Source organism: Dipodomys spectabilis, unplaced genomic scaffold, assembly GCF_019054845.1.
Source record: "Dipodomys spectabilis isolate Male_0828 unplaced genomic scaffold, ASM1905484v1 ptg000373l, whole genome shotgun sequence".
NCBI classification, from domain to species: domain Eukaryota; kingdom Metazoa; phylum Chordata; class Mammalia; order Rodentia; family Heteromyidae; genus Dipodomys; species Dipodomys spectabilis.
Window position 1 is genome coordinate 2,747,033 of NW_024871050.1, and position 26,196 is coordinate 2,773,228.

Genomic DNA, 26,196 nt, shown 5'->3' on the forward strand with positions numbered 1-26,196 from the left:
TTCTGGCCATAAAAATGAATAAGGCAAATGTATCTGTTAAGATTAATAATATCCGGAATTAAATATAAAAAGGTATAATTCAGTACATTCAGCTCTTTATAGTATATTTGCCCTCCATATCTATAAATGCCCTATCTTCAGGTTCAAGTAACTGGTTTGAAAATATGCAGGAAAAAATTGTATCTTTACTGAATATGTACAAAGTTTTTCTCATCATCTTCTAAATAATATGCCAACTACTTAAATAGCATTTATATTGCATTGAGTAGTCATGAGATGGGGGGATGTACTTAGACTATGTATAAATTTTGTGCCATTTTATATAAGGAACTTGAGCATGTATGTGTTTTAATATACAAGGGTGAGGGTTCTGGAAGCAATCACCTGCATATACTGAGAAAAGATGGAAGATATAACCTTTTTTTTTTTTTTAAGGTAGATTAGTATTGTAAATTGTTGAAGAAGTTAGAAATGGACTTTCTATTAAGTTGGAGCAAGATATCTTTTTCTAGCTGGGCACAGGTGGCTCACGCCTGTAATCCTAACTACTCATGAGGCTGAGATCTGAGGATCACTGTTCCAAAGCCAGCCCAAAGCCAGCCCGGGCAGAAATGTCCTTGAGACTCTTATCTCCAATAAACCACTCAGAAAATCGGAAGTGGCACTGTGGCTCAAGTGGTAGAGCTCTAACCTTGAACTGAAGAGCTGAGGGACAGAGTTCAAGCCCTACAACTGACCCCCCCCCAAAAAAAATATATATCTTTTTCTATGCAGTACTTATTGTATGAGATCATAAATAAGATTCCTAAAATGGTTCTAATTTATGACTTCTCTTTTCCTTTTCAATGACAAAATGCTTATAAGTTTTGCCTTTTGATGCATCTTTTGCTTTATTACAAATGATTCTGCGTGTTTCAGTTTGACATATTCAATGGATGACTCATGTTGTAGAAAAGAAATCTTATTTATTTATTTGTATATTATATTCACAGAATGTTTTCAGGAAAGTGAACATCTCAAGGAAAGTCTTAAATGTTGCTTACTACATCTCTTTGGAGCCATTGTAGCCGGTGGGCAGGTGAGGACAGTGTTGGAAGTTAATATACAACTTATAGTTAACAGTACAAAAAGCTTTCTATGGATGATGTAGTGAATTCTTTTCTTTTTATAACATTATGAATCATATAAATATTTTTGAGTTTATATTTTATTTAAAGTGAAATTTCTTCCAGAAAAATCTTGTAGACAACTAAGTAATAATACTGACAATAAAATTACTGGATACATACCCTAGATTTATTGAATTTTGGTATTATAAATTCATATTTGTGTCATTCTTCAGCTACTAGATTTTACTGTAGAGTATAGAGGAACTCAGTTCTAAGAATTGACTTGATGAAATCAAATACTAGCAGTTTGATTTCCAAAGACATGTTAATTTAGCCCACTTTTCTGCTTACTTATAATTACTAAATACATTTATGCAACTTTTTTCATTGTTGTTGGTTGTAGGGCTTGACCTGGAGCCTGGGTGCTGTCCCTGAGCTCTTTTACTTAAGACTAGTGCTCTGCCACTTTGAGTCACAGTTCCAGTTCTGGTTTTCTGGTGGTTAATTAGAGATAAGAGTCTCATGGACTTCCCTTTTTGGGCTAGCTTTGAACTGAGATCCTCAGATCTAAGCCTCCTGAGTAGCTAGGATTATAGGCATGAGCCACCAGCACCTGGCAACAACTGTTAATGTATGTTTTTAACAAACATAACTAGTTTTTCTTTATTATTTATGAAAAAATTTGTAGTAATTTTTCTAACTTGTGTTTCTGGTAAACTTTGAGTATGACTATTAGTTGGCAACTGGATTATAATTTAGAAAGAGCATTCTACCTTTGGCAGTTTGATATAGTCCCTTTGATAGATTCATGGTCTGTGTTTAGCCCTATATATGTTATGTATATGGATATATATGTATATGCATGTCTATAAGTATTTATGTCTGAAGTTTAACTTCTACATATGAGTGAAAGCATATGATATTTTTTGTTTTTAATTTTAATTTAATAAATTTGATTTAACTAAATCTGTACAGTTTTACTATAAGACATTTATTAAGGAAATATATATGTCACTGGGCTGTTATAGACTTATTTCAAAGGGATATAAGTTGGATTAGCTCGATCATAAAATTTTGAAATAAGCATTTTGTTTGCCATCTTATTCATTTCTGATTCTAAAAATGGAGAAATGACTAGCTATGTGCTTGGGCAATATTTAGATTATGTTTGACTTAGACAGAAAAACTGGATTCGTTCATGTGAACTGATCTTGTCATCCTTAACACTAAAGCAGAGGAGCCAAAGAGTATTCATCATTTGAGAGATACTTTAAAAAATTATTTTTATTGTAAAGATACTGTGTAGAGTATTTTATTTTTTTGATGTTGGTTTGTCTTGTTCAATGTAATATTCTCCAGTTGTATCTATCTTCCTGAAAATGATATGATTTCACTTTTCTTTATGGGTATGTAGTATTCCATAGTGTTTGCCTACATATATATTTACTGCAACTTCTTTATTCATTTGTTACTGCATACCTAAGTTGACTCCACCATTTGGCTATTGAGAATAGAGCTACAATAAACATATATGCAGATACCTTTAGAATATATGCCCATTAGTAGTAAGATGGGTCATAAGGAAGATCTAGTTTTATTCTTTTGAGGATCCTCCATACTGATTTCCATAGTAGTTGCACTCCTTTACATTCCCACTGACAACATTTGTTGTTTTCTTAATGGCTACAACCCTGACTGGGATGAGTTAGATGCTTAGGTTTTATTTTGCATTTCCTTTATGACTGAGGGTGTTGAACATTTCTTCATGTATCTGTTAACCATTTATATTTCTTCTTGTGGGAACTGTCCAGTTCGCTTGCCTACTTATTAATTGGATAACTTGTTCTCTTGCTGTTTATTTTTTTAAGTCATCTTATATTCTGCATATTAGTCTTTTATCTGCTTAATAGCTGGCAAAGATTTTCTCCATTCTGTGTGTTGTCTCTTGATTCTCATGATTTCTTATTTCTGTATATGCAGAAACTCTTTAATGTAATATAATCCCATTTGTCAGTTCTTACTCGCATTGTTTGGGCAACTGGAATCCTAAGCTTATTATTTCCAGAGTTTTTCCTACATTGTCTAATAGATTTAAAGTTTCAGATCTTACTTTGTGCTCTTTGTAGTAATGGAATTGATTTTAATACAAGGTCAATATAGCAGTCCAATTTCAGTCTACCGGTGAATACCCGGTTTTCCCATGACCATTTGTTGAAGAAGTTGTTTTCTTTTTTTCTCCTCTATTATATGTTCTTGGATACTTGTCGAAAATTAGTTGGCTGTAGATATGTGGTTTTGTTCCTATATTTCCATTGGCTTTGGGGGTCTGTTTTTGTATCAGTACCAATGTTTTTGTTACTCTGTAGTATGATTTGAAGTGTCATACCTCCAGTGTTGCTTTTTTTTTTTTTAAACTCAGAATTGCCTTTGTCATTTAAGGATTTTGCATTCGCACGAATTTTTGGATTGATTTTTATAATTCTGTGAAGAATGATACTGAGATTTTGATGGTATTGAGTTGAATTTGCTTTTCTCTTATGACAGTGTGACCAGTGTGATATTATTTTTTGCCAATCTGTAGGCATGGGATGCCTTTCCATCTTTTAATGTCTTTACTTTCTTTCCTCAAGGTTTTGTGTTTTCCCTATTGCTATCATTTCTTTATTATCATCATGAATAAGAATTAATATATGTGAATGAAAATGGAGATAGTATTGCTATGAACTAATCATGATTCTCCATCTTGTCTATCTTGGATCCCAGTCTCCCTTCTTCCCTACCCCCCTCTGTTTTTTGGGGGGTTGTAGAGCTTAAACTCAGTGCCTGGGGGCTGTCCATGAGCCTCTTTCTGCTCAAGACTAGTGCTCTATCATTTGAGCCACAGCACTACTTCCCATTTTTGAGTAGCTAATTAGAGATAAGAATCTCATGGGGACTTTTCTGCCCGAGCTGGGTTTGAACTGCAGTCCTCAGATCTCAGCCTCCTGAGTAGCTAGTATTACAGGTGTGAGCCACTGGCACCTGGCCTTCTTCCTTTTGGAATATAGAGAAAGATTATTGTTAGTATCTAGTAACAAAACCCCAGAAGATTTGTGTACTGAAAAATTAGTTTGAAAGTCAAATAGATAATGAAACTCAATTTTTTTTTTTATATACTGAAGAGACTCAAAATTTTTGTAATCAGACTCTGACTATAGTTAGATTTGTCTCAAGTCACAAGTTTGCTTCTTGAGTATGGAATCGATATAAGGGAATTTAGATAATTGAATATATAAACATATACAAATGATTTTGTCACAAAGTCTAGAAAGATTGATGTTTAACAGTACTCTCTTTTACCAAGGATAGAATATTGTTTCTGGGTTTACCATTGGCTTATTTGTTCTAAAGCTCTAGGAATACATTCATGAAAACCTATCTTAAGAGTTAGGGTTTTAGGGCTGACTAGGTTTGAGTCCCATGGCTATCTCAAACTAGTAGTTTTGATATCAGATAAACTATTTACATGTATTTCAGTTTATTTATAATGTGTAAACAGCAATATTTATAGTAGTTATAAGGACTGAACTGTATATAGTAAAACATAATATGCTTGCTACACTTGTAAACACTAAATTAGTCATAATTGTGTGATAAGTTAGTCATAATCGTATCAATTAGATTTGCATAAGTAGTAGGAATGAATAAAGTTATCCCAGCTTAAGTTAGCTTTTCTCTCTCAATAAAAAACAAAGTTGTGGAGTTGAAGGTTTAATTCAGTACAATGTACCCTAAGCAAGTATCATGCCTGAGGTTCAATCTCTAGCACCAACAAAACAAAATAATCCCCACCTAGCCAAATCCATAGTTAATATGTTAGATCTAGAATCTACAGGGACTTAGATTTCTTCTACATGTCCTTCTGTTATCTTTACTTTTATCTCTTATGCTATGTAGCTTCTAGAATTCTAGTCTTTTATGTTGACGTCTGGCCTTTATGTTGGAGGGAGTCATGAAGGAGACAAATGGCATGCATCAACTCTCATAAAGGGTACTGAAAGCTGCCACTCACTGTCTTTTCGTGTAATTTGTCAAGCTCAGATACAGGACTGCAAAAAGACAAATTGGTTTAGATAAGAAATTTGAGCTGGGCATTGGTGGCTTATGCCTGTAATCCTAGCTCCTCAGGCGGCTGAGATCTGAGGATTGCGGTTCCAAGCCAGCCCCAGCAGGAATGTCCCTGAGACCCTTATCTCCGAAAATCCAGTAGGAAACCGGAAGTGGCCCTGTGGCTCATGCGGTAGAGTGCTCGCCTTGAGCTGAAGAGCACCCAAGCCCAGAGTTCAAGCCCCACGACTGACAAAAAAAAAAAAAAAAGATAAAACTTATTTCCTTGACTTTCTTAACAACTGAAGTAGGAAATGTGATCCTTAATCATTTGTAAGTAACCCCAGGAAGGGAATTCTATTAATAAGGAAAGCCAGACAGATTGTTGGGTGGGCCACCAGCAGTTATTTCCATGTTAGTACTTGTTGTTAATATTTATTTATTAATAGTAACAAATCGTAATGATCTAAGGGCTATTACAGTTAATTTTGTATAACTATATTTAGTTTCATTATGTTTCCATTTTATAATGTAAAACAGTTCATATTGCTTGTGTTAAAGTTTTATAGGGCACCTTGATATGATATATCTACTGATAATATATGAAATTTTAGAAACATGTTTGTGGAATATTAGCCAAACTAGTTATTTAGGGTTTGTTTTTTGTTTTTTGCCAGTCCTGGGGCTTGAACTCAGGGCCTGACCTCTATTCTGAGCTTCTTTTTGCTCAGTGCCACTTTTGGCTTTTTCTCTTTATGTGGTGCTGAGCAATCGAACCCAGGGCTTTGTGCGTGCTCAGCAAATACTCTACCGCTAAGCCACATTCCCAGCCTCCAAGCCAGTTATTTTACATACCTAAATTAGTTGGTATGGATTTCTTGTGACATACAGAAAACCTAAGAGATCCTTAAATAGACTGAAGTTGTTTTAAGTTTTTGGTTAAGAAATGCAAATGTAGGCAGTCCTGAGCTGGTACAGCAAGCAGATCAACATAGTGATTAAGGACTATAATCTTTGATATTTTCATTCTGTTCTCTGTAGACTCCTAATTTAATTCTTGGGCTTATACCAGTCATTGTATCTGCTTTCTAGGCTGGAACAAGGTAAAAGAGTCAAAGTGTCCTTCCTTTTTTATGTGTGAGATCATACGCTGTTTTATCATGTGTCCTCAAGCAAAATTATGTTACATGGTTATTCTTCTGCAAGGGAGGTGAACAGTGAGGTTTTAATTAGTAGTGAGAAAGGGGAAGATCAGAAGCAGTGACTGTCAAAGTATGTTAAATTCTTTTATATGTTAATTTATTACATGAGAAAGTGGGCCTGGGATGGTGGCTTATAAACTTGTAATCCTAGGCACTGAGGAGGTAGAGATGGAAAGATCATGGTTTACGGTCAACTGAGGAAACAAAAGTTTTTGAAATTGTATCTTAACCAATGAGTATGTGTAGTGGCACAAATTTGTCATTCTAATGACAAAAGGAAGCATAAATAGGAGGGTTGCAGTGCATAGTAGCCTGAGCATAAATGAAGCAGTATCTCAAAAGTAACCTATGCAACAAAGGACTGATGGAGGGAGCTGGTAGGGTACCTGATTATCTGAGGCTGTCAGTACTCCTTCCCTGAGCAAGAGAAAGTTGCCCGTGGACTTACTTACAAATTCTCTATTATTGCAAACATACAAAACTTCATTTTGATTTGGTTTTATTTTTATTATTCTTACTGTTTCAGAAAAATGCTTTGCAAGCAATTTCTCCAGCCACCATGGAAGTTCTTATGCGAATTTTGGCAGATTGTGATTCTTGGGAGGATAGAGATCCTGAAGAAGTGGGGAGGAAGGTAGAACTAACTCTGAAGTGCCTTACAGAAGTGGTACATATCCTTCTCACTAGCAGCTCTGACCAGCGTCAAGTGGAAACCAGTACTATTTTGGAGAACTATTTTAAGTTCCTCAATTCAGATCATTCTGCTTTACCTAATAAAAAGAGATCCAGACAGTGGGAAAGCCGGTTTATAGCTCTACAGATCAAAATGCTGAGTAAGTATCTGGTAAAAAGAATTTTCTCTGAGTCTATTTATTTATTTGGTCAGTTGTGGGGCCTGAACTCTAGGCCTGGATGCTGTCTCTGAGCCCTTTTTGCTCAAGGCTAGCACTCTGTCACTGTGAGCTACAGCTTTACTTTCAGTGTTTTGGAGGTTAATTAGAGATACAAATGTCACAGACTTTCTTGCCCAGGCTGGCAAGATTGAGATCCTTAGATCTCAATCTCCTGAATAACTAGAATTACAGGTATGAGCCACTGAGGCTGGTAGTTGACGTGTGTGTGTGTGTGTGTGTGTGTGTGTGTGTGTGTGTGTGTGTGTGTGTGTGTGTGTGTGTGTGTGTGTGTGTGTGTGTGTGTGTCTTAGAGCTTTAAGTCAGGGCGTAGGTGCTGTCCCTCTGTGTGTGTGTGTGTGTGTGTGTGTGTGTGTGTGTGTGTGTCTAGAATTACAGGTATGAGCCACTGAGGCTGGTAGTTGACGTGTGTGTGTGTGTGTGTGTGTGTGTGTGTGTGTGTGTGTGTGTGTGTGTGTTCTGAGTGCTGTCCTTGAGTTCTTATGCTCAAGGCTAGCATTCTAGCACTTTGAGCCACAGTGCCACTTCTGGTTTTCTGGTGGATAATTGGAAATAAGAGTCTCAAGGACTTTCCTGCCTAGGCTGGCTTTGAGCCACCATCCTCATATCTCAGCCTCCTGTAGTCATCCTCATATCTCAGCCTCCTGTAGCTAGGATTACAGGCATGAGCCACCAGCGCCTGGCCTGAGTCTATTTTTTAATTTTATATTTCTTTCTTTTGAATACCAAGCTCTTGTATTAACATTGTTAATTGTTTAATTGATGGCTACTCATAGATTTTAACTTCCAAATAATTAACATAGAATTGATTTGAAAGTGTAATTTGCCTGGCTCTGGTGGTACACTCATGTAATCTTAGCTACTCAGAAGGCTGACATCTGAATATTGGAGTTCAAAGCCAGTCTGGGTGGAAAGTTCATGAACTTTTTTCTTTTTTGTTTTTGTCATTTGTGGGGCTTGAACTCAGGGCCTGGGCACTGTCCCTGAGCCTCTTTATGCTCAAGGCTATACCACTTCTGGTTTTTGAGTGGTTAGTGAGGCATCATGGAGGACTTTTCTTCCCTGGCTGGCTTTAAATTACAATCCTCAGATCTCATCCAAAGTAGCAAGGATTACAGATATAAGCCACTACCCCTGGTTATCCATGAACTTTTTACCTCCAATTAACTAACAAAGGCTGGAAGCAGAGCTGTAGCTCAAGTGGTAAAGCACTAGCCTTAAGCAAAAAATCTCAAGGATGGTGCTCAGGCCCTGAATTCAAGCCCCAGAACATGCACAAAAAAAGGAGAAGAAAGAAAAGAGATAGGAAAGAAGGAAAGAAGGAAGGAAGGGTAATCCACTGAAAATATCAGTAACAAAATACAGCTATGACCTTGAAATTTTACGGTAACTAAATTATCAGGAAGTGCCCTTTCATGGTCTTTTACTTAAGCTAAAAAATTGGTATTTCTATGTATAACATTTCTATTCTGTAGAGGTTCCTTCAGTATTTCTCCTTCTAGAAGGCTTGTGTTTTGTTTTTCCTCAGCACTTTTCTTTTTGTGAGTTATTGTCTTTTTTTTGTTCCTTTTCTTTGTATTGGTATGCTCTTTCTCTCTCTCTCTCTCCCCTTCTGTCTATGTTTATCTCTGTCTCCCTTTCCCTTTCTCTCCCTCTTTCTCTCTTTCTTTGTACACACACACACACACACACACACACACACACACACACACACACAGTACCACATTAGATTACTAACAAGCTGTTTTTTTAAAATAATATTTGTATTTATTTATTACACAAGTAAAATATTGTCATTGCAGTGAAACTAGGAAATTCAGGTAAATAAAAAGAACATTTCAAAAAAGAAAAGTTCTTATAAGTTTGAATCTATATTTCATGGACTTGCTTTTTTGTTTAGAAACTAAAACATAGACATATTGCCTATGCCAGATGTCCTTTTATTTCTGAGTATGAACAATGTACTAGTAGTAAATGAGAGCAAAATGATATAATCATTTTCAAGGCCTGTATGTTAATTTTATAATGTATAAATGAAACAAACATCACTAGTTACTGTGGCCACAACAGTTGGTTATACCTGAGTATTATGATAGAAGAGTAACTTAATAAATCTCTGGGAACTACATGTTAGTCTATGAAATATTTAAACATTTAAAATATTAAACATACATAATTCTTTTGCCAGTCCTGGGGCTTGAACTCAGGGCCTGGGCACTATCCCTGAGCTTCTTTTGCTCAAGGCTAGTACTCTACCACTTGAGCCACAGTACCATTTCCAGCTTTTTTCTGCTTATGTGGTGCTGAGGAATCGAACCCAGGGCTTCATGAATGCTAGGCAAGCACTCTACCACGAAACCACCTTCTCAGCCTTAAACATACATAATTTGAGCATTTTATATTACAAAGTATGAAAATGTTCCCATTTGTATCACCTAATAATTACAATGTGGTTTTCTGTTCCTGATCTATATTACTTCCTAAATAATTTATATCTGTCCTATCAAATAAAAAACAAATTTAAATGGATTATTTTGTTTTTATTTTTCTAGATACCATCACAGCCATGTTAGATTGCACCGATAGACCTGTTCTTCAGGCCATTTTTCTTAACAGTAATTGCTTTGAACATCTCATACGACTGCTACAGAACTGCAAGGTATTGTCCTATTATTATTTGTATTGTCTTTGAATGAAATTTGAGCATATTTATTACTAAACTCTTGTTGTTTTTTACCTTGTTATATAATCAATTTTTATCTTAGTTGGAACTAGATTTGTCTCGTTTATAATTGCCTAAATAATTTACAGTAATAAAATTAAAATCTAATTTGTTTCTTTGATGAATATTTCAGTTTGTGGAATATTTTATTTTTCATTTCCTGCAGGAATATAATTGAGATACTTTAAAGTCTTAGTTGCTTCTAATTTCTTGCCCAGGTTTTGTGTAAAGGCTACAACTGAGGCAGTATATGGTTTTTTCCCTGTGTTTCTTTGAAGAGCTGTCCCTCAGCTCTTCAACTCAAGGCGAGTGCTCTACCACTTGAGCTACAGCGCCACTTCTGGTTTTCTGGTGGTTTATTGGAGATAGGAGTCTCATGGTCTTTCCTGCCAGGGCTGGCTTTGAACCTTGATTCTCAGATCTCAGCCTTCTGAGTAGCTAGGATTACAGGCGTGAGCCACCGGCGCCCAGGTTTCCCTGTGTTTCTTGAAGTATTCTCTTCTACCAACTTGGAAACATGACAACCTAGCCTATACATGTGCATGTCAGTGAATGTAGGGAATGTTATGTAAAGCATATTGTTTACTCTAGTGGATTACTCCAAATCTATTATTTATCTTGAATTGTACATCATTAGCTGAATGATTTTTTTTTTGTATAAAAATGGCTTTTTAGTCAAGTAAACAGATTTGTTTAACAAATATTTACTATATATCATCTACATGCCAGACACTGTTCTCAGGCTACTGACATTAAAACCAAAACAAAGCAAAAGAACAAAACAAACGAAACCAAAAATGTCTAGAACAGATGATGGTAAATGACAAAGAAATACTGAGTACAGGGCTCAATGTACACAGCAAGGAAGAAATTCTGTTTTATTACAGGTTGATTAAGAAAAACAATGTAATACCCTATCCAAAAAATTACTAAAGCAGAAAGGACTAGAGGTGTGTTCAAGGGGTAGAGTGCCTAGCTAGTGTGAGGCTCATAGCTCAAACTCTATTACCTTAAAAAAAAAAAAAAAGACTTGCGCTAATGTGGAAAAAGAGAAACTGTTTTTTAAAAATTACTGGAAAATTTAGAATGGCTTTAATTATGAATGACTTTTATGATCAAATTATAGATCATGTCTGCATTAAGTTACTAGAGGGTATTTGATTATTATAGGCTTGGCTTTATTTACTTACTTGTTTGTTGGTTTATTTAGTCAATAAATGTTGGGAATGCAATGTTGTATATGCTAGGCAAGCTCCAAACCAGAATATTTTAAAAAAAAATTATGTTATATTAAAAACATCTGCAGAAACTCTACATAAATCCAGGTGTTTTTATTTCGAAGCTAATTTCCAAATAGGTAGAAGTACAAGATAGAAAACCCCAAGGTATTTTCTGAAAATTTTAAATAAAAAGTACCCTATTTAAGTTTGAGAATGCATCTCAGTAGTAAAACACTTTCCTAGCACTTTTTCTCCCCAGCACTGTCCCACTCCAAAAAATCTGACTCTTTGGCTAGATTTTGTACATTTCCTATTAATATTCTTAGCTATTTTTTTATTCTCATACATGACCTTTATTTTGGTGGTTGTTGGTAGTAGGGCTTGAACTCTGGGCCTGGACGCTGTCCTTGAGCTCTTTAGCTCAAGGTAAGTGCTCTAGCACCTTAGCCACAGTATTACTTCCAGTTTTCTGGAATCTCACGGACTTTCCTGCCCGAGCTAACTTTGGTTATTTTTCAAGTAGTGTCTTGTTTTTCTGATGCCACCTAGCCTCCCATATATCTGGGACTACAGGTACAAATGCCATCCCCAGCTTATTGATTGAGATGTGGCATTGGGTCTCACTAACTTTTTGCCCAGACTGGCCTTGAGCCACAATCCTGTCTGTCTCCTCTTCCTAAGATTACAGGTAGGAGCTATTGTATCTAGCCTTTATCAAGTTCATTATTATTGAGTTAGAAAGTCTCTTGTTACGCATTATTAAAATGTTGTGTAAGTCTTTGATACATATAGTTATGTACTTTTTTCTTTTTTCTTGAATTGATTGCAAGCTGACTCATGTCCCAAAAACCTTGCAGCCTGTTATCTACTTTTATAACAAGTTAAGGTATTTTATTTTCATGTCCTGTGATTTTAGTGCATATACAAATCTGTGATAATGTATTAAGTTGTGTTAAAATTTACTTAACAATTCCCTATTGAGATATACTTAGTTTTTTGGTATCACGTTAACTCTTTCAAGTTCTATAAGTAGAATTCTATTCTTAGTAGAATTACCTGTCATAGAATATAAACTTGTTTTTAAAATTAGGGAGCACAGGATAAAATAAAGTAACAGCTAACTGCCAATGTGTATACGTAAAACATAGTTAAACTTCTTGATACATACTGCCATTGTGTTTTTTTCAAACTAATTTATTCTTTTAACAGCACTGTATTAAAATACATGATTTATATCTCTGTGAATTATGTCATCTATCCATGTATTCATGATATTATCAGAACTTAGAGAGCTTCCTGTCAGGCTTTGTAAATGAAATTCATGAAGCTTGCTTCTTTGTATTTGTATTGTTTCAGATATTTCTTTCATGAGACTTCCTAGTGTAAAAAAAAAAAAAATCACTGGAGGTTGATTCTGGAAGACTCTTCCAAATAAGAATTGTAGTATCAGCTCTTTGACTTTCTTTGCATTGTTAGGAGTATTTGTGTCACTGCATTGGTTATCTTGTAGTAATATAACAAAAAGTAACATACATAGTAAAGGAAATATTGATGATGTAAATATTAATGAGTTTTCTCAAAGATATCAGACCTTCTAAGTTCCACTGCATAGTCAACATGTGTTTACCCCCCTTTTAAATATGATTTATGATTAAAAATCCTACTATGATGAAAAAAGTGTAACAAATTTTTATAAAATATTTTGATTGTGGCCAGATGCTAGTAACTTACTCCTGTAATCCTAGCTACTTAGGAAGCTGAGATCTGTGGATCACAATTCAAAGCCAGCCTGAGCAGGAAAGTTTGTGAGACCCTTATCTCTAACCACCAGAAAACTGAATGTGCAGCTGTGGCTCAAAGTGGTAGAGTGCTAGCCTTGAACAAGAAGAGCTCAGGGATAGCACCTATGCCCTGTGTCCAAGCCCTACAACCCACAAAAAATAAAATAATTTTTTAATTGTTGTAGAACAGTGTGTCTTTATTAATTTTAAAGCTGCAGGCCATGACATCTAGCTTGTTGGTTAAGACAGAAGCAGAAAGAAGTCTTGTTAATTTTTTGCCTAGATTTTCCTTAAATCACAGGCCTTATGTTCTCTGTCTCCTAAGTAACTGGGATATATGTCTATGCTACCATACCCAGCACTAATAGTAGGTATGTGGACTGTCATGAACTAGAATGTCATTATGGGGCCAAAATATATTTTCTCTTTCTACTATATTATAGGTCAAAGGCTTTCTTCATTTTTAGCTAGAAATTTGTGGAAAATCATCAAAGCTTTCTAAAAATTATCTGATGTTACTATATTTTTTAAACAAGTGCTAGAAAAGAAACCCATTTTAGAGAAGGCCCTGCTCTGTTGGCAGGCAATTTTTCTGTTAAAACATTCAGACCCTTTAGAACTATTGACTTTAAAGCTGAAAGTGTTGTATGCAATTCATGAATCAGACAGAAAACCTTAACTGGTATGCAGGTATTTTCTACAGTGTATTTTTGCATAAGATAACTGGCCAATAAAGTATGCATTCATTTCCTAAGGATTTGTGTAAAATTTTCTGAGTAAAATGTGTTATATTGTAATATAAATTACTTAAAATATGATAGCATGAAATTATACATTTAACTTTTATGGTAGTTTTATGAATGTTAAACATAACAATATTATATTGCCAGGATATAATTTGAATCAACTCAGAATCATTTTAAAAAAACTGTCCAAGTATATGAGTTAAAAGAGAAAAAAGCCTTTCTTTAATAGTGTCATGAAAAGAGATTCAAAACCATCACATTGAATTTAGGATGCTATTAAAATAAGATGGCTAGGTGCTGGGAAGGTGGCTCAGGGGTAGAGCGCTTGCCTTGCCCTGGGTTCTATTCCTCAGCACCACATAAGCAAAAAGAAAAAAGCCGGAAGTGACGCTGTGGCTCAAGTGGTAGAGTGCTAGCCTTGAGCTGAAGAGCTGAGGGACAGCTCCCAGGCCCAGAGTTCAGGCCCCATGACCGGACCCCCCCCCCCCCCCAAAAAATACGATGGCTAGATTGCTGGATTGTTTATTAGAGAGACTGCTTTATTTTCTTTCAGTACTGAGAACAAACCCAGGGCCTTGCACATTCTAGACAAGTGCTTTACCACTGAGTTGTGTCCTCATCAAAAGGCTACTCATTTTTTTCTTCAGCAGCATCCAAGCATCTCTATTCTATTGCATCTCAATAATATGGAATTATTATTATTAATAATAATAATTTTTGAGACAGGATTTTCTTATTGTAGAGCAGGCTGGTCCCAAGCTCCTGATCCTCCTGCCTCAGACTCCCAAGTGCTGGGATTATAAGCCTGAGTCGTCATCCCTTACTGAAATTCTGTTTCTTTAAATCTTTGCTAATAATAGAAGCGTTCATTTATTAAATCTCTGGTATATGCCAGGTCCCATGTGCCTAGACTAGCACAGATTATGTCATATAATCTACATAGCTATTTAATGAGAATTATTCTTCTCCAGCTTGGAGGAATTAGTTTTCTTTTAAATCAGCCAGGTAAGGAGCAACAAAACCACATTCAAACTCAGGTCTCTGATTCTAATTGTTACATTAAGCTTTTCATGTGTTATAAATAAAAACTTATTTCTATCTCTTTTACTCCCATTTGAATTTCCTTTTTATTTCAGTAATGAGGATTGATTCAGGGTCTTGCACTTGCTAACAAAATGCTCTGCCATTTCAGCTACACACCCAATCCTTTTGCTTTAGTTGTTTCCCACCACCCCTACCACTTTTACCCTGGCTGACTTCCAAATGTGATCTTCCTATTTTTGCTTCCTTGATAGCTAAGATGAAGGTGTGACTGTCAAACCTGGCTTATGTTTAGGATAAAGTCTTACCAAGCTTTTGCCTAAACTGGCCTTGGATTTCAATCCTCTTACCTCTACTTCCTGAGTAGCTGGGATTACAGGCATATACCACTATGCCAGGCTCTGAATGATCTTTTTCTTTATCAAAACATGTTGCAAAGGCCAAATCATTGGAATGTTGAGTTTTGCATACTGAAACTAAAATTCTTGATTTTTGTTATTTTTACTTAAAAGAGGACAGAAATAAACCCTTAGCAGTTTTGGAGAATATTATTAGACAATATTTTCACAAGATGTGTAGTCAGATAAATCTGAGAAATGTTACATAGAGATACAGCATTTATCAAGCTACACTTTATTCCATTCGAGACTCTGAGAAGTATTTCTGGGGGGGAAAAAAAACCTTTTTAGTTAATTTAGTAGCATTTCACAAACTTAAGTGTATTGTTTAAAATAGTATCTTTATCTGAATAATATCTTTTCCTTTTCTGTGAGGCATTTTCAGCTGTTTCTATAAGAAGTTAGGATTATTAACCAAATCTTAATCAATGCTGTTTTACTAACTTTAGGTGAACTGTAAAAAGAAAAGTATGTCTATAATTATTAATCATATAGTATATAAACTCGTAGTAGTTTGTTATCCAAGACGCAAATAATCAACAATCTCTGGAAGTGATATATTTCACAAGAAAATTCTTGGCTTTCAAGAGACATGGAAATCCACTTAGGCTCCATTCTGCTTATAGGTAACAATTTAATGTAATGTCTCCATTATTCTTGTCTCTGTTTTTAACAGCTACTTTTAAATGCTAACAATAAGGTGGCAGACAAGAATGAGAAAGATCTTGCCAACAAATTACTGACAGAAATGAATGAGGACCAGGTATACAAAGCCTGCATCTTGTTTCAATTGAACTCCAAAATCAGTCATTGGGAATAACTATTCCTGTGCTTTTCTTCTCATTTCTTAACATATATAAACATTATCTAATCTTAATATTCATGAATTACTTTTCACAGTTAAAGTTAACATAAAATTGCTTTCATTTAAATGTTAAAAACTTAATGGGTAAAAATGAACAATCAATACTCTATCTGAATGTATGTTCTTTTCAATTTGAGAAGATACAAAGTACAGGAATGGGGCCCCAGAATCAATACTGATCACCTGGTGATGACATCATAGTTTGGGGGCTGCCTTTTCTAAGCACTGTGGTGTACTGGGATCTTAGGGCTTTGTGAATATGTATGGTCATTTTTAATACCTTGATTTTCTGCTTCTTATTGACAAGTGATTATACTTCAATGGACAACCTGATTCTTGGAGGAAGGGAAGAAGATGCTAAATTTATTGAATATTAAATTATGGATATAATAAGGCAAAATATATCATTTATGATGCTTCTTACAGTATATTAGGTCAATTTCTTTCTTTTATTTTTTTTGGGGTCCGGTCGTGGGGCCTGAACTCTGGGTATGGGTGTTGTCCCTCAGCTGAAGGCTAGTGCTCTATCACTTGAGCCACAGAGCCATTTGCGGCTTTTTTCTTTTTGCTTATGTGGTGCTGAGGAATAGAACCCAGGGCCTCATGCATGCAAGGCAAGCGCTCTACCAATGAGCCACCTTCCCAGCCCTAGGTCAATTTCTTTCTTTAAAAAAATACCTATAAAAGTTACCCATTTTTCTTCCCAAAGTGTTTGTGAGACATATGTGCCTTTTATTAACATTATTTTAATGTCCAGGTTTAAGGCTTATAGAATAGTTGTAAAAAGAGGCTGTAATATGATTTATTATCTTCTGTTCTAGATGTAAAATATATATACAGAGTAATGTTTTAGATTTCTCTATAAGTTTTTAGTTTCAAGGCCTACTTGCATGAGTTACTAAAATACTTGCAAAAGTCTTATGGAAATTCACATTACAATTCCAAATGCCAGATATAATCAGTATAAGTCGTTTGGGCTTTTTCTTAGACAATGTTGAACACAGATTTTATTTGTATGAAATTTTATATCATAATGTTTTAAAATACTATGTTTATTACATATGTAATATTTATTATACATAATATTTAACAAGCAGCACAAAACACTAGTATTCTAGACTAAGTAACACCAGAATTCTGGATAAATGATAAAGTTTTTTAACAGCAGAGTATCTATTTTCCTTTCTACTCAAATTTTTTCTGCTGTGAGACAGAGAAAGAAATCCTACTGGAGGAATGACTGGCTTCACTTGGTAATACTGTTTTTCCTAAAGCAGATTTTTCGACTATTTGTTTTATAACTTTTTTTTAAACTTTTTTTTGAACTGGGGTTTTAACTTGACCTTGTACTTAATGGCCAGGCATTCTACTACTAGGCTCTGTTTTTGTTTGTTTGTTTTATAATATTTTGTAATTTCCTAGTCCTCTTTATGCTTTAATAGTTTACTAAATTTAATTGTCATGTTCTATTTTTACTATTGTTGATGTTGGTTTGTAGATTTTGCTGTATATGTACTGCCCTGAAACTTAACACATTTTGTTCATGGTCTTCAACAATAATAGATATATGGAGCCAGATTTTAATTATTCAGTTGAATTTATGTCATTAAAGTACACCTTCTTCCAGAATACTACAACACATATAGATAATTCATTTCCTTTATCTGCCTCAAAATTTGCATCCTGCGTAAAAGTAGCTATACTTTACTATATGTAAGGATGACTATTAATTATTAATTGGTGTATGTACATAGCATTTCAGTTTTCTTTTTCTTTTCTTTTCTTTTTTTTTTGTCAGTCGTGGAGCTTGAACTCTGGGCCTGGGTGCTGTCCCTGAGCTCTTCAGCTCAAGATGAGGGCTCTACCACTTGAGCCACAGTGCCACTTCCAGTTTTCTAGTGGTTAATTGGAGCCTTATGGATGTTCCTGGGCTGGCTTTGAGCCATGATCCTCAGATCCCAGCCTCCTGAGTACCTAGGATTATAGACGTGAGCCTCCAGCACCTGGCCTCATTTCAGTTTTAATACAGAGTTTGTAATCTATGTGAGCAAGATTATTTTAGCTATCTCATTGTACATGCTGGTAGAGTTTAAGTCTAGAAATTTCAAGTATATCAAAGAAGGGAAAATAAAGCATTATGGAATTTCTAATTCTAGACCTCTCCCTTCCTCTTGAGATTGTCCATTAGTTTATAAAAGCATGTGTTGAGCTTGCTCTTTCTTTCTTAGAACATTTAATGTAATGAGTGAACGTTGCCTTATCCTTCTTGACATGAGTTGTCTTTTGTTAAATATGTAAATTTTCTTACAGATTATAGTGTTTTACAAATCTGTTTTATACAAGAGGAATGTAAAGCATGTGAAGTAATTATTTTTTTCAGGTTTTCAGAACAAAGGTTTCCTAAGTGAAAAGCATATTTAACACATTGGTTAATATCTTGTTTTTTTTCTTCTTTTTCATCTGGTAGGTGTTTCAGGGCCAGTTGGATTGCTTGGCAGTATCAACTATTCAGGCTCTGACAGCAGTAATGAACAAATCTCCAGCTGCTAAGGTAAAATATCCCCAAGCTTTAAAATGCCTTCATTATACCAGTTTTCACTAATAAATTCCAAAATGATGTGAAAGAATATGATACATATGGCTTAATAGCTGATGTCAACTAATTCACAAACTATCTCTTCTTAGTATAAGAGAATACTTCAGATGAAAGAATACAGTTGATTAAAATCGCCAGCCAATGACTTGGCTCAGATGCACAAATCCCAATATAGAAAAACACAAAATATGTAAAACAAGGTTATATGACCCCAACAAATCCACTATGATGGACTCAATGATAGCTAAATGAATGAAATCCCAAAGAAATTAAAAGAATAATGATAAGAATAATCAAAATTATTGGGGCTGGGAAGGTAGCTTAGTGGTAAAGTGCTTGCCTTGTATGCATGAGGCCCTGTGTTTGATTCCTCAGTACTACATAAGCAAAAAAAAGCCGGAATTGGCGCTGTGGCTCGAGTGGTAGAGTTCTAGCCTTGAGCTGAAAAGCTGAGGGACAGCACCCAGGCCCATAGTTCAGGCCCCACAACTGACTGCCCCCCTTCCCCAAAAAAGAATAATCAAAATTGAAGATGGTATAATGCATCAATGAATTAAAGAGAATGCAAATAAATAGCTAAATAAAATAAGGAAGAAATATAGAATATAAAGGAGGAATTCAATAAAGATTTAAAAATACTAAAAAAATCGAATTGATATTCTGAAAGTGGAAAATTCAAGAAGTCAAGTAAAAATTCATTTGAAAGCCTGATGAATAGCGTCAATCAGGTAGAAGATAGAATATCAGGTCTTGAATACAAAGTAGGCAAATTAGAATATTGAGATAGTTGTAAAGGAAAAGAAAAAGTATAGACAGAACACCCAAGACTTTGGAGGCACAACAAAATGACCAAACCTATGCTTCATTGAAGTAGATGAAGAGAAGAGATATAAGCTAAAGTCATAGAGAAAAATATTCAATAAATTAATAGCATCATATTATCCATATCTTGGGGAAGAAATTGTCATCTAGGTAGAGGAAGATTTTAGAACACCAGAAAAGACCTCTTCGTATTAATTATTATAATTAAAATATTAAGTATATACTACAAAAAAAGAATATTTAAAGTTATGAAAGAAAAATGACAAGTCACCTATAAAAGCAAACCCAGTAAAACAATATACGCATTCTCAATAGTCTTAAAGCCAGGAGGACAGGGAATAATGCATTTAAAGTCCTGCAAGAAAAAAAACTGTCAACTTACATAATTGTAACTAGTAAATCTGTCATTCACAATTGAAGGAAAAATAAAAATCATTCAAAGAAACAAAGCCTAAATACTTCACTATCACTAAGAAAATGCTTACAAGAATTTGTACATACAAAAAGAGGAAAATAACCAGAATGATGAAAATACTGAAAGGAATAAACCTTATCAGTTAACTAGACAAGCAAATGAGGATTAGAAAGTATCAACATTACATTTAGTGATTGCTAAATAAATTTTAATAATAACTGATTCTCAGTGGTCTCATTTCTCTAAACATAAGGCATAAACTAGCAAATTAGATTAAGGTTCAAGATCCAACCACTTGTTTCCTATAACAAACATAATTCACTGGCAAAGAAAAATAGCCTTAGGTAAAAGAATGGGAAAAGATGGTAATCAAATGAGTCCCAAAGCAAACAGGACTAGTGTTCCTCATAAATGACAAAGTTGTCCCCATACCCAAAATAAAGGTCTCTTTGTACTGATAAAAGGAAAAATCCATCAGGGATCTAGAATAACTGTAAATATGTACACAGAGAATGTCAGTAAATGCAAGTTCATAAAACAAATTATACTGGACATAAAAGCACAGATCAATCCCAATACAAAAATTGTAGATTGAGGCCATTCAACCCCCCCCCCCAACTGAACTTCAAATTAAACAACCTGAGTGAAATGGACATAATAGAGAGCTACAGATATTCCACACTGAACAGCCTCAGAATACATATTCTCAGGAGCCCATCCATGGTTCTTTCTCTTAAATAGATCACATTTTAAGATACAAAGGAAGTCCAAACAAAGACAGGAAAATTTACACTACTTCCTATATTTTATTTGACCACATAGATTAAAGACAACACTAAGAGAAACTGTAGAAAATATACAAACATGTGGAATCTGAACAATTCACTTTTTAATGATCAGCTAAAGTTAATGAAGATATGGAAAAATGAAATAATTACTAGACCGAGACAAAAATCAAAACCTGATGTATCAGGATTGTTTGGACATAGCATAGGCAGTGCTGGAATAAAGTTTGTGCTATATAGGTGCTAAATAAAGTTATATCTGGATTACAGATGTCAGTTGCTCACATCTGTTCTCCTAATACTCAGGAAGCTGATCGCAGTTCAAAGCCCGCCCAGGCAAGAAAGTCCATGAGGCTCTTATCTCCAATTAAACACCAAAAAGCTGGAATGGGAGCTGTGGCTCAAGTGACAGAATGCTAGTCTTGAGTACAAAATCTTGAGGACAGTGCTCAGGCCCTAAATTTAAGCCCAGGGTCCGTGTGTGTGTGTGTGTGTGTGTGTGTGTGTGTGTGTGTGTGTGTGTGTGTGTGTGTGTGTGTGTGTGTGTGTGTGTGTGTGTGTGTGTGTGTGTGTGTGTGTGTGTGTGTGTGTGTGTGTGTGTGTGTGTGTGTGTACACACACAAATTAAAGCTGAAGTAAATAACCTAATCTTGCACCTCAAACTCTTAGTAAAATAAGTATCCACCAAATCCATGAGCAGTAGACATAAGTAATGATCATAAGTAAAGATCATAAAGAAATGGAATGAGACTCGTTGCATCAGTGCTGCTGCCACCGGCAGTACCACCATCGCTATGCGATATATATTTCAATAGACTTTAATATTTGAAACATTTCTAGATGCACGTGAAATACTAATATTAAACTCAGAGAATATAAACAACTTAGACTTATCTATAACTATCAGTGTAATTTCAGTAGTAATAAGGAATCTCGGGGCTGGGAAGGTGGCTCAGTGGTAGAGCGCTTGCCTTGCATGCATGAGGCCCTGGGTTCGATTCCTCAGCACCACATAAGCAAAAAGAAAAACGCTGCAAGTGGCGCTGTGGCTCAAGTGGTACAGCACTAGCCTTGAGCTGAAATGCTGAGGGACATCACCCAGGCCCAGAGTTCAGGTCCCATGACCGGACCCAAAAAAAAAAAAAAAAAAAAAAGAAAAGAAAAAATAAGGAATCTCCAGCCAGGCCGGTGGCTCACGCCTGTAATCGTAACTACTCAGGAGGCTGAGATCTAAGGATCATGGTTCAAAGCCAGCCCAGAAAGACTGTGAAACTCTTATTCAATAAACCACTCAGAAAATGGAAGTGGTACTGTGGCTCAAGTGGTAGAGCGATAGCCTTGAGCTGAAGAGCTCAGGGACAGCGCCCAAGCCCCGAGTTTAAGCCCCCACGACCGACCAAAAAAAAAAAAAAAGGAATCTCCTAGCCAGCTGCTGATGGTTCATGCCTATAATCCTAACTACTCAGGGGGCTGTGATTTGAGGATAATATTCAAAGCCAGCCCAGGCAGGAACGTCCATGACACTCTTATTTCTGATTAACCAGCAAAAAGCCATAACTGGAACTGTGATTCAGTGTTTAGCACTACTCTTGTGTGAAAAGCTGTGGCACACCACTTAGGCCCTAAATTCAATCCATACTACTGGCACACACACACATGCACACACATGCATGCACACACTCATATACATGCACACACACACAATCTCCACTGAAAGAAAATCCAGAATCTGATACATCACTGCTGAATTTTTCTTTTTCTTTTTTTTGGTCATGGGGCCTGAACTCTGGGGCTGGGCACTATCCCTCAGCTCTTCAGCTCAAGGCTAGCGCTCTACCACTAGAGCCACAGCGCCACTTCCAACTTTTTCTGAGTATGTGGTACTGAGGAATCGAACCCAAGGCCGAATGCATACACGGCAAGCACTCTACCACTGAACCACTTTCCCAGCCCAACTGCTGAATTTTTCTAGACTTTGAAAGAAGAACATCAGTGCTCCTCAAACTATTTTATAAATTATAAAGGGAAGGAATGCTATCAAACTAAAATACTAAAGAAACCTGTTGACAAATTTTCCTGATAAACATAGGCATACTTAATGAAATCCTTACAAACTTGCCCATGTAATTGTAACCCCTCTGTACAGTATTTTCACAATAAAAAAATAAAATAAAATAAAAACACAAAAAAAGAAATCCTTACAAACTAAATTCAGCAGTATATTGAAAAGATCATGTACCATGATTAAATTGACTTCATCCCAGGGATATGAGGCTAATTGAGTATACACAAATCAATAAATTTAGTATAATACATAAACAATAAAGGAAAGAAAAATAGCTGCAGAAAAAGCCTTTGAAAAAAATTAAAATCCCTTTATAAGCCAGGTGCAAGTGGCTTATCCTTGAAATCCTAATTATTTGGCAGGCTCTAAATGAGAGGATTGTGGTTTAAGGTCAACTCAGACAGAAAAATTCATGATACCTCTTTGTAGTACAGTGGTATATACCTGTCATCCCAAGCTATGTGGGAGGCTGAAATCAGGAGCATGCCAGGTCTCATGCCAACAGAAAAATTCATGAGACTGCATCTCTACAGATGGAATCTAGATGCAGTAATTTATGCCTGTGATCCCAGCAAGGAATGAAGCCTATGGGCCTGAGATGTACGTCAGTGACAAAGTACTTGCCTTGCAAGTGCAGCATCCTGGGTTTGATCCCCAGTACCAAAAAAAAAAAAAAAAATGAAGCCTAAAAGAAAGCAGATTTCAGATCATGCACTTTTCCTGAGCAGGAAGCAAGACATTAACAAAAATCAGGGCTAGATGTGTGGCTTAGTGGTAGAGTGTCTGCCTAGCCAACATGAAACCCAGTTCAAACTACAGTATCACTACCACCACCACCAAAAAAAAAGAAAACCCAAAAAACCCAACAACAAACTCTTCACCTCACAAGACCTAAAGAATAGAGGAATGTAGAGACTGTACCTCAATATAATAAAAGCTCTCATGTGAGCCGGGTGACTCAGGACGCTGAGTTCAGACGATCACAGTTCAAAGCCAGAATGGGCATGAAAGTCAAAGAGACTCTTTATCTGTAATGAACCACTAGAAAGCAGCAAGTAGAGATGTGCCTTGAAGTGGTAGAGCACTAGTCTTAAGCACAAAAGCGCAGGGACAGTGCCCAGGCCAAGAGTTCAAGCCCTACCATGGGCCAAAAAATAAATAAAGCTCTCATGTTCATGTTTATGGCTCTGCAGCTTCTGTACAATGTCAGTCAAAATTTCAAAGTCATTTCTTCATAGAAATAGAAAAAACAATCCCTATCATTTATATGCAACTATTGAAGTACTATACATAGCCAAAAGAATCCTGAATAAAATAAGCAATGTTGACGGTGTCATATAACTTGACTTCAAATTATACTACAGAGCTATAGTAGTAAAACAGCTTCATCTTAGCATAAAAACTGACCGGTAAAAGAATGGAATGGAGTAAAAAAGAACCAGAAATAAAATGCACTGCTTTGGTCATTTGATTTTTGACTAACATGACAAAAATATATGCTAAAGAAAAGATAGCTTCTTTAACATATGATACTGAGAAAGATAGGCTTATGTAGAAGATCCTTGTATTTCACCTATACATACATAATTCAAAGTGAATGAAAGACCTTAAAATAAGAACTAAAGCTTTGGAGAGCCTGTAGGAAACCAGGAAGAACACTTGAAGATATAGGCATTGACAATGACTTTCTGAATAATACTCCACTAGCAACAGGAAATATGGGAAGGAATTGACAATATTATTTCATAAATTAAAAAGCTTCTGTTCTTGAAAGGAACAACTACTAGAATGAAGAAAGTCTGTAGAATGGGAAATACTTGCCAGCTGTTCATGTGAGAAAAGATTAATATCTAGAATGTATAAACAACTGAAACCAAACACCAACATAAGAATCATAATTATATATAAATTTGTTTACATTTTTGTTATGGCTTTGGGAATATAACTTATTCAATATTATATGTGACTTAGAACTTCCTAAAATGAGCTTAATGCTCCAGGTAATTTAGATACGAAGAGTAGAGAGAAAACTATTCATACTCAATTTGTTTTTAGGTTACTACTTAAAATTGCCAGTGCTTTTTTTTTTTTTTTTTTTTTTAATGGTGCTCTGAAACTAACTAGGGCCTTACATGTGCTAGGCAAACTCTGGGATTGAACTACATCTTCACTTTTTTTTTTTTTTTTTGGTATTACTTATAGGAGCCCCAGCTAGCTTCAAAGTATTGTTCCTTCTACCTTTACCACCGCAGTGCTAGCACTGTACGCATGAAACCCTCATTCTACTAGATGGACCTATCTCACTCCTCTTACCTCCAAAATGTCATTCTTTTCCAACTTTTATTTTAACTTTACTTAATATTTATTACAAATCAAGTTAAGAAAGTAAAAGAAGTACCATATGCATTTATCTGTAAATAATAAAGTATTTCAACAGAATTATTAATAATTTCATTTGTCTTTGTTTTTGTTTTTCTATTTTGGTGCCAGTCCCGGGGCTTGAATTCAGGGATTAGGCGCTACCTCTGAGTTTTTTGTGCTCAAGGCTAGTGCTTTTTTTTTTTTTTTTTTTTGGGTCCGGTTGTGGGGCCTGAACTCTGGGCCTGGGCACTGTCCCTCAGCTCTTCAGCTCAAGGCTAGCGCTCTACCACTTGAACCACAGCGCCACTTCCGGCTTTTTTCTTTTTGCCTATGTGGTGCTGAGGAATCAAACCCAGGGCCTCATGCATGCAAGGCAAGTGCTCTACCACTGAGCCACCTTCCCAGCCCAAGGCTAATGCTTTACCACTTTGAGCCACAGCACCATTTCCAGCTTTGGGGTGGTTAATTGAAGATAAGAGTTTCACAGACTTTCTTGCATGGGCTAGCTTTGAACCGAAATCCTCAAATCTCAGCATCCTGAGTAGTTAGGATTACAAGCACGAGCCATGCGCATCTGGCTTGTTTTTCATTTTTGTAGATTGTTATAACCATTATTAAAAGATATATAGAATCTGTTTTAAGATGAAACATGCCAAATTCAGTTGTACATGCCTGTAATCATAGCTAGTCAGGAAGCTGAGGCAGGAACATTTTAAGGTCCAGGATAACCTGAACCTACATAGAAAGAATCTGTCTTAAATAGTAAATGAATATGTGATTTAAGAAAACAAGACTTGACTCATTACTTTGCTTAAGTAGCTAAATATGTATTCAATATTTTAAATATTATTATAAATTTAGTTCTTATAAATATAATTTGATGCATTGTTTTCCACTCTAGGAAGTATTCAAAGAAAGAATCGGTTATTTACATATGTTTGAAGTTCTAAAATCTTTGGGTCAGCCATCACTGGAACTGCTTAAAGAACTTATGAATATGGTGAGTTTTTAACTTATATTAAATTGAAGAAATTTTAGTTTTTCATTTCAAAAGTAGTAACTAATCTTTTA

General features: G+C 35.6%; 1 protein-coding gene across 1 annotated transcript in view; it reads left to right on the plus strand.

Moving 5' to 3' along the window:
• Nucleotides 1-26,196, plus strand: part of Nbeal1 (neurobeachin like 1) — a 177,479-nt gene that overhangs the window by 49,604 nt on the left and 101,679 nt on the right. The window contains 6 exon segments of the mRNA XM_042666952.1: nt 993-1,078; nt 6,924-7,230; nt 9,861-9,967; nt 15,893-15,979; nt 18,549-18,632; nt 26,027-26,125. Of these exon segments, the coding sequence (XP_042522886.1) occupies nt 993-1,078; nt 6,924-7,230; nt 9,861-9,967; nt 15,893-15,979; nt 18,549-18,632; nt 26,027-26,125 (770 nt within the window).